The 9,996-nt window shown below is 36.6% G+C and overlaps 1 protein-coding gene across 1 annotated transcript in view; it reads left to right on the forward strand.

Moving 5' to 3' along the window:
- SPATA6L (spermatogenesis associated 6 like) overlaps positions 1-9,315 on the forward strand; it is a 32,888-nt gene extending 23,573 nt beyond the window's left edge. Inside the window, exons 8-13 of the mRNA XM_070935564.1 lie at positions 1,127-1,238; positions 3,348-3,391; positions 4,058-4,233; positions 6,749-6,842; positions 8,423-8,538; positions 9,217-9,315. Coding sequence (XP_070791665.1) covers positions 1,127-1,238; positions 3,348-3,391; positions 4,058-4,233; positions 6,749-6,842; positions 8,423-8,524 — 528 coding nt within the window. The 3' untranslated portion in view covers positions 8,525-8,538; positions 9,217-9,315. The remainder of the gene's footprint in view (positions 1-1,126; positions 1,239-3,347; positions 3,392-4,057; positions 4,234-6,748; positions 6,843-8,422; positions 8,539-9,216) is intronic.
- Positions 9,316-9,996: the final 681 nt, after the last annotated feature.

Consider the following 9,996-nt stretch of genomic DNA (forward strand, 5'->3'; position numbering starts at 1 on the left):
CAGTCACCAGAGGAAAAAGGATGCTGCGCTAGGAGGAGACTGTGATGCAGGAACCGGATTTCTGCTCCAGAATTGAATGGAGGCTTTCAGTTAGGACCTTTGTGGCTCTTTGAGTGTTTAAGATTGCTGACCCCTGATTTAAACAGTATAGGTTTAGATGTAATAAGAGAATGATCCTTCTCTACATTTGATAATACAAAAATGTGTATCATCCACTATTTGGGGGTAGGATAAAGTCAACATTATGCAAGCTTATACACATTGATTTATTATTTTCACAAATAACTCAAGGCAGTGAACACATCCTTCCTCCTCCTATTTTCCCCACAACAAAACTCAGTAAAGTGAGCGTGCTGAGAGACTGTGAATGGCCCAAGATTTTCATGGCTAAGGTGGACTAGAACTCATGATCTGGCTAAGGTGGACTAGAACTCATGATCTCTGGCGTTCTAACCTGGTGCCTTTACCACTAGACCAAACTGCCTCTCAGTAAATTTATCTACACCATTAATTCTGAACCCCCACCCTTACTTTGAAAGAGGCGAGACCAAGGCGCTGATTCATTCAAAGGCATTAGAACTTCCAGTTGCTTCATTGAATTAATTTTGAATAAATAAACAATGTAATCACAATCAATAGAGCAGACTGACCCAAATTAATCAACTAGAACAGTAAGCAATAAGGAAACAGCCATAGTTGGGTTCTTGGGAGCGGAGATAAGCGGATCACAGTGTTTTCAGCTCATAATGTATGGTACATTTTAAGCCAAGAAATGCATTAAAAATTGGAGTATGAAAAATAAATAAATACATAAATAAATGGCATTCCTTCCTATCTACACAATAGATGTGGACCATATAAAGACCTCAAATATCCCTGCATTTGACTTATAGACATCTTAATGTCGGGTCTAAAAGCAGTCCACTTTTTGATCTTAATTCAAGTTTTTAAATAGCCAGTTGTTTTAATATTTACCCTGCAATCATATTAAAACTAATTAAATTAAAGGATGTTATGGGCAAATGTGCATAAGTAATTAGTGTACCACACACTCCTGAAACTTTATTTCAATTATTTCAGTATTGTTTAGGATTCCATTTTGAGATTATTTCCTCATTATTTTTAGGTGGATGCTTCTAAAGGATTTTCTGAGGAAGCTCGGTCTCCCTTATCGTATCAAAATGCAAGACAGGGTACCATCACATCAAAAAACCCTCACAAATACCAGTTAAAACGAGGTACTTACTCGTTTATTAGGCATTGATTTAAAATATTAATTGTTTTTATGTCTGTTTACATCTCAGGGTGCTATGTTTTGATGCTATGGAAGCTGAATTTTGTCATTTTTATTTCTTCTGATGAACATGTGTGTGTGTGTGTGTGTGTGTGTGTATTATATGTGTGTGTGTGTGTGTGTGTGTGTATGTGTGTAAGTTAAAGTATATAAATCACATAATAATGTTAAAATTTTACATCTTGTGAGGTGGCATTACAAACTGTCTAGGGCTGCATGTGGTCTACTGGCCTGATCTAGATGCACTAACTATTTAGATCTTAAATAAATTAGTAGAGTTATTTTAGAGCAAAAGCAGAACCTCTAATTTTATTTAGTAAATAAAAATGTCTGTTTCTGTAAATTACAACAAAGATCGTTATCAGTAATGTACATTGGAGACCACAAACTACATGGCTGGACTAGTTGAGTAATTTTAGTGAATGACGCACAGTCTCTATGGCCCAGAAGATAACCCAGATCTGTGATTTAAGCCAAGTTGTGTAACCCATTAGTAATCTTGATTCTTTTCTATATCAGATGTGTTAATACCTTTCTTAATGGCATAAAATTAAAATAGAATATGGCACATAAATACAAATCCTTCATAATGCTGTTCATGCTGAGGAAAAATGTTCCTCAGGCATCACATTTTGTACCTGTATCTACTGAGCCTTCTTTCAGAAGATTCTTCTTGTAGTCATTGCTGCATGCACTTGCTAGATAATATTATGTAGGAAATCTGGAATAGATTATCTGTGAAATAAAGGTGCAGTTGTTACATAAATTTGGAAGAGAGCCAAGTAGCTTTCATTAGAAGTCTTCCCATAGAGAGATTTTTTCCCCTCAAATCATAGATTTCTCTACCTGGGAAACTGCCATCTGTTTCTCTGCTCCTGACCCAAATCTGTCTTTTTAAAAAATTCATTGTAACTGAGATAAGCTGCTGTCCCAGGTGCTCGTTAGATATCCATGGATTTGCATGTTTCTTCCAACTTCATACCATTTTTGTAACAATTTGAAACATTAAATATTAACTAATTAGATACATTTACACTTTTATATGTCTGGATAAATGTATTGTAAATACTTAATTAGCATGTTACAGTAGAAGGTGCTATCAGTGATGAAAACACTTCTGAGTTACTCAGTTGTGAATAAACTGTGGCATTTAGCCAGCTAATAAATAATCATAAGCATCTATATTACATACAGTTCTTTCTCTGGTTTTCAAAGTAATGTGTGACATGGGAGTTTGCTCTTCCTTGCCAAATCATTTTCTCAACTGCTAATAGAGGGAAACTAGTGAGGTTGTCTCTTTTCTTGAAAGCCCAATTGTATGTTGTCAAAATTCTGGCAAACAAAGGAGCAAAACCTTTCATGCATTAGTATTTCCTTTGTTGAGCTCAACATGTTTCTTTTTCTTGTTAATCAGGAAAAAAAATACTTTAGTCTAAAAAAAATATTTTAGTCTAAATTTCAGAGAATCAGGGCATTGTGTCATTCTAAACCACTGCATATCACAGAGAAATAGACAACTTTTGTGCTCTCTGTCTGTTTACCTGTTCAATTTCTATCCTTGCCCATCTCAGTCAATGACTCTGGATGGGATACAATTCAAAGAATATATTGCAACCAAAATATTAAAACATTTTAAAACAATAAAAACAATAGAAATATGCAAAATATACATATACCTAATTCAGTCCAGATTACCCAGTTCCATACTTTGATCTTCCCCAAATGGCTGCGCTTCAATCTCTAGCTACACTCCAGACCGTTAGTTATAGATTGTTCTATTCTTAAGCATTAATCAGAAGTTTTAATTCAGCAGGAAGCTGTAACCATGCCCTGTATTATATACTTTAATAAATGTAGCCAAGATCTACGCCTGAAATTTCAGATTGTACCTGAAAATTGATTAGAGCTGGATGACAAGTATTGCAGAAAATAGATCTAGCCAGACATGTTAAACTGTCCTGTGAGCTTTCATAAACTATCTTTTACCATACAAGATATGTGCAATATAAAAATTATTTGCATTAATCAGAATGCTTGTCATTGTTTCTTGTAGCAATTTCGTTTGATAGCTGGAAAACAACATCTCCAGCTGCTAAGGTAAACATTTGGGGAGAGGTTTGTAAAAACATGGCTAATAAGTTAATTGATGAATTCAGAATTCTGGATCATTTAACAAACTATTCCACTGTATAGTTAATATAGCCTTTTGATGTGTGAGCTCCACCCCCCACCCCACTCCAATGCTAGAATTCAGAATGGAAAATGGCTGAAGCATCAATGTACCTGACATTGTAAACTTGGCCTGTGTGAGACAAATGCTTATTCCACACAGGTGATGGTGTATATATATATATATATATATATATATATATATATATATATATATATATATATGCATATATATATACATATATATATATATATATATATATATATATATATATATATATATATATATATATATATATATATATATGTATATATGAAAATCAGGATGTTACATTTGCCCACTTCCTCCCTGGAGGTCTGTTCTGGGAGTCCATTGATTCCATTAATACTCATCAGTGGCAGCCATCTATGTCTTTCTTTTCACAATTAATTTTCCTTGTTCTGACTCCACCTCCCCCATCTTGTTTCCCTCTAGATATGTTTGGAGTCTGTAATTGCCATAATGCTGGTTGGTACTTTGGGGAGTTGTAATCTGAAAAACAGCAGACTACAGCAGACTTCTCTAATTATTGGGAAATTCTTTCTTCTTCATAGGTTATCAGAGAACCAGCTGAAGACCAAAATTTGGATTATGAGTCATCATTTCATGAAACAAGGCCATCTGCTGCCACTTATGCATGGAAGACCCCTGGTCTTTGCCACAGAAGTTCTTCCCCAAACCATTATGAGTCAATGAGTCCTAGTGGAAGATGGGTATCTCCCCAACACAGGTTATCACTCTTAGATAATTAAGTGTTAAATGTAGCACCGGTTGTCCAGCTATCTAATTTAGAGCATATCCCCATCACCAGAAATTGTTGACAGCTGCAGTTGATGCTGCTTCTTGCCTTCATCGGTATCAGTAACAGTCATACAATAATCAAGTTCCATCTCTCTGTCAAGGAAGCCTCAAATTCCCACTTCTTGATTATAATCTCTATTACCAGGAAAGAGGCCTATTTTTCCCTCCCTACCACTGCATAGGCTATGTTAACAGTTGTCAAAGAACTACTGTAGTTGCAAATGAAGTCAGCAATCAGAAGCTCAGTTCAGTCAAGGCAGCAGATCAGGAAGTTTGTATATACTGTAGCCTGTTTTGGATGCATTATATCTTGCTTGCTCATGTCTTCTTGAATGATCAGTTTTACGACTTATGATTGCATCCAGATCTAGCTTTTTGTGTAGATGCCCACTATTCTCTAGTCCCAAAAACCCTTTTCAGCGATTGGTTGATTTACTAGCAAAATCTCTTTAAGGCTTTTAAAATTTTATTTCATTTCTCTAAACATCTTGTACTGTAGTCTTCCATTGTTGCAGCTGCACAGCAACTAAGATAGTACAGATAAAGACTTACGTAAGCAAGAAATTAAAACAAATGATTGCTTCAACAGAAGAAATAAGGTTGATTAGTAGTCTACACTGCAGTAGAACTACAGGACGTGAAGGTTAAAATTAAAAGTAACATTCATGTTAGAGTCCTCCAGAATGCTGTAATTAGGGCTATTTTTGAAGTCGTCTTGGAAACATTAGCTAGCATGAAATTCAGCCACCAGATCTATTGTATGAGATTTAGAAGCTGCCTGACCTGCATAACCTACACTAAAAACAAAAAGAAAATTCTGTGGGTCTGGACATGCACACTGCCTGTATGTAAACATGATTAACAGGATTCTACCCCAAGATCTGGAAGAACACTTAAGATTTGGCTCTTATCCTGATGTTCTGAATCTCTGACTGATATCATTCCGTGCAGGTGCCACTATAGAGAAAACAAATTTCCTGCATCCCAATAAATGGTGCCATTGAGTGACAGGATCACTCCAGCTCTATCTGGTCTTATCAAACTATAGGAAATAGACAATCCTTCAGATAGCCTGGCCCTTTTATCTGTTTGAATAGATTTGTCCACACTATTGCTAATGCTTAGCAAAATTCCTGCTGCCCGTCTTTTTCTAGACACAGTTCCAAGACATTTAAAGCTTTCAGAAAGGGATCACCATTGACTTTATGGCCCTTTTTCACTCTGAATCATCTGTGAATCTCAGAGACTTTTTCTGAGGTGATTCCAGGACCAGAAACCTTTCATTTGAGCATGTCCCGATTCTTACAATTTAGAGATCAGCTAATAGATTTTATTTATCAAATCTATAGCGATATCGGATGGATTTTATTTAGTCTGTCACAAATTGGAATAGTTATTTTTTATACTCTGTAAAGTTTAGATTAAAATTTTGTTGCAAGCTGCCTCAGAGAATTTTGTTAGGGGGAACAAAATTTTGTTAGGGGGGAAAAGTGCCAACGACTAAATTAGATATATCTATGTATATGTATATACTTGGATGAAAGATGACAATGTCTGGAGTACTTGGCTATTGACAATTTAAAGTGAAAGTCCAAGTGAAAGTCTTCTGCATTTTCTTCTCTCCTGCTGACTAAAGGATACAATGCAGTGATGCTGATCATCTTAGATTAATAAAAATATGAGCTAAGATCTAGGCAAGTCCCATAAACAATTCTGACCTTGTGGTATAAATAGCAAAAAAAAGGGAGAATTTCACACATTTGAATCGCTTGGTAAAAGAGATTCTTCGGATTCTTAGTCAGCACTTTAGCAAAAGTTTATCTCTGCGGCAAAATAGTGACATTTGCTGTTCAAGTTGTGAGCCCAACTTGCAGAAAACAAAAGCTGAACATATTTTGCAGTCATATTTAGTAGTAAAGAACAAGGGAGATCTGTTATTAATGGGGAACCTGTGGAAATGCCAGCAGACGGAAGTACTTGTGTTATCTGATGGGACCATCTGCCTAGAACAGGGGTGACCAACCTTGGCAAATTTAAGACCTATGGAGTTCAACTCTCAGAATTCACCAGCCAGCCATGGTCTAGACCAGGGGTCAGCAATCTGCGGCTCTGGAGCCACATGTGGCTCTTTCACCCCTCTGCTGCGGCTCGCTGTCACTCAAAATATGTGTCACAACCGCCAATGTGTGACACCCGCTGGCGCGTGATTTATTGAGCTTTTCAACCCCCAGTAGGCCAACCATGGATAAATCCAAGAAAAGAAAAGTTTCAGACGTAAACAGAATGTTTAATTCAGCTACATATGCTAGATTTATGGCCGCTCAAGAAATAGTCAGGCACGGGAAGGGTTTTGTGGCTCCCGGTGTTTTCTTTTCTGTAAGAAATGGGTTGCAGACCTCTGGCCTAGACAACAGCATGAATATTGTATGTCGGATGTTTTTCAGGCTTTACTCCAGCCCCAATTTCAGCTGGGAGGAGATTAATGAGAGAGTGAGGAATCTGCTTACCTCTCCTGAAGCCAGAGAACGGCTTTCCATTGTGAGTATAACTTTCTTTACCTTAAAGAGGGCTGTAAACCCTGTGAAGCGGTATATGTGCTATTGCTATTCTCTCTATATATCCTATATAAGTGCTATTGCTATTGGTATCTCTTTATGAGCAAAAACAATGGAACATGTGATATATTTGATTCAGGCAGACGATGGTAGCTTTCAAGAGTCAGAACTGGAAGTTTGTTCAGCTTAAATAAGGGGAAAGATGGGTCCTGATTTCCTACATATATCATGTATTAAGCAGCTGTTTGTTAAGACTCTACAACTCTTTGGCTGGTGAATTCTATTTTTTTGTTACATTTATACACTAGCTTTTCTTCCATGGACTGTACTACTGGCAAACTTAATTCCTTGAATGTGGCTATTTGGTAGCCAAAATTGTAACAGCTATGCAGAGGGTCAGATAAAAGAGCTTTTGGGGAGAAATAAAAGTGTCAGGATTCCAAGTAACACCCCCAACAAAAGAAGATTCCAAGGCTAGATGTTCCTCAAAGTTCCACTTTATTAGAGATGTCATATTGGCACTAGTTTCCCAGAGCACTAAATATGGCAGCCCTGAAGATTCAAAGAAAAAGATGGCCTCCAGGGCTGACAAAAAGGATCGTAGGAATTAAAAAAACGAAGAGGAAAAAGTATCCTACCAATACCCCTTCCGCCATTCAGAAAAAAGCTCTTGTCTGTACATAAAATATTAACTCCCCGTTGCAGCAGGGAAACTAGAAAATCAGAAGAAAGAGAGAAAGAAGTATCACAGAAAAGGATTTTTTTGGATTTCTGCCATTCTGACTTTGTATTGCAACTTTTTCTATTTGAATTGAATAACACTCATTTGGGACAGATGACTTTGAATAACAGGCAGCAAAAGCAGCAGATTCTTGTTGCTCTATATCTTTTAGCAAGCTAATCTGATTCCTGTTTGCTAGTTGGATAGTTTGGAACATGGTTATTTAGATATTTAAATGTTGCCATAAATTGTTGCTAAAAAACAACAACCCATAGTCAAATGACACCAGTATCCATTGTTGCAAAATGGCTCATGAGTTGTTTGTCAACCAAGGCTACCTTTAATTTACTATGGTAGAGCCACTTGCTGTAGATAAATGCACAGAATTTGTCTTTGTGAATCTGCTGGTTCTTATAATATAAAAGAGATTTCTTCTTACTGGTGTACCCACTCCTTTGCACAGCTCATTTCTCTTCAGAAATCAGATGATTTTATCTCACCTCCATAATCCTCTTGTTATGCTCTGTTTAAATCAGAGAAGCTGTTTGCACTCGTATCCAGTGCCCTATGTTGGAAGTGCAGATCCATGTGAGTTAACCTACAGTGACATTACTTGCTGTTGTCTCTCTAAAATGATACATACTTGTAATGAACATTAATAGAAAATTATTCTGACCAATAATGTGCAGAGGACAGTGTCATCCATCAGTTCTTCCTGAACATGTAATGATAAGCTGTTTTAATTCTTCCTGTAACAGCTGATATATTTGTTTTTAGTTGGGAACATTTAGCATTGCTGATCACGATGAATGATCCAAGTTAATGGGACAAGTATTTTGCAGGGAGCCACTGATTTTGAGATTGATGATGTCCTTGAGAGAAGGTCCATCTCTTTGAGGAGTTCCCCACACTGTGACTCAACAGAACAGAGATACAGCTTGTAGTTATGGTTGGCAAGGTAGGTTTCTTAAGCAGTCTTGTCTTGGGGGTGGAAGCAATAACATATTTCATGTACTTTAAAAAAAAAAACTCAAGAAGGCTATAAAATCATGCACAAAAGCTGTAAGATAAGCCATTACAGCAGTATTATAGCCAGACATATTTCTAATGTCCCCGCCCTCCAGAACAGTTGGAAAATAAGGAATCACTTCTATGGAGAAAAATGACATTACATGCCGGATTCTTAATATTGTTTTCCACAAGAGCATAGAAACACTATTTAGCACTGCAAAACAGTCTAAAGTCCAAATGCCAACTGAATGGTTAGCGCTGCAAGTCAGTTTAAAGTCCAAACGCTAACTGAACTTGACCTTGGATGCTAGATTAAAGTTATTTAATGGTGTTAACTTTCCTGGGTCCTGGTGGGTCATGCATTCCTGGAAAACATTAAGGTTGAGGGATAGGTGTCTGGATTAGTATGCTCTGATCCATGAAATGTCTTATCTGTTTGTTTTGCTTTAAGCGTTTTTTATCCTGTCATTCATAAGCCTGCAGCCTTTAAATTAGAATAATTCACAGCAATAATGTTGCAGTCTTTTGGAAAATAAAATCTATTTTTGTTCAAAGTGGAGTATTTCATATAGTGTTTTTCTATTTTGTCCCCTATAGTAATGGTTAATAAATATCTCTTTTGCAGAAAGAATGCCATGGCTTTGAGATATATCCTGGAAGATTTATTGCTGCCAAGGTCTTCACTACAAAATGAAGATGATGGAAAGTTCATTATCAGCATGAAGTTATGTCAACATTGATTTGAACACAAGTCACCGCTGTATGGTTGCCTTGATTAAACTGAGGATTTATACATTTTGAAAGGAGTGTAAATATATTGACGTATTAAGGTTGAAGGCATAATCATGCAGATGCATGATTTGAATCATTGTTTCGGGAAGGTTGTGTATTGCTACCTTAAGATGGTACTTAGTGGATTTAAAATTAAATGCCTTACTGAGTTTAGGATAGATTGATAACCAGATATTTTTAGTCAGGTGGGTTAAGGAAGTTACCACATAATAAGAGTCCATCTCAAATAAATTCAGATTTAGAAGGTAAATTCTACATTTTTGGAGAAGGTTCTGGAAGTGCTCAGATATTTAAAGCAGAGATAAGTACATCGCTGGAAGCTTATCCATTATAGTGATGGAAAAGTTGCCAGTGTCACTCCACGGTTGCTTTCCATGCTGTAGAAGATGATTGGGGAAGCCTTAAATTAAGTACGTTCAAAGTTCTTATGTTCCTACTCAACACAATGTTGACAAAAGAGAGACATTACATCAGACCCAGAGCTGGAGTAATTACTATCCCAGTGAAACCAGTCAGATCACACCAACTTTATAGACTTTGAAAGTGGTGGAGTCTATTCTACATACCTTCTCCAGTGTTATTAGTATTGTTCTCTCTGGATACTATCTTAATT

This window comes from Pituophis catenifer, unplaced genomic scaffold (genome assembly GCF_029215685.1).
Source record: "Pituophis catenifer annectens isolate HBS135680 unplaced genomic scaffold, rPitCat1.0.hap2 SCAF_2, whole genome shotgun sequence".
Classification (NCBI taxonomy): Eukaryota; Metazoa; Chordata; class Lepidosauria; order Squamata; family Colubridae; genus Pituophis; species Pituophis catenifer.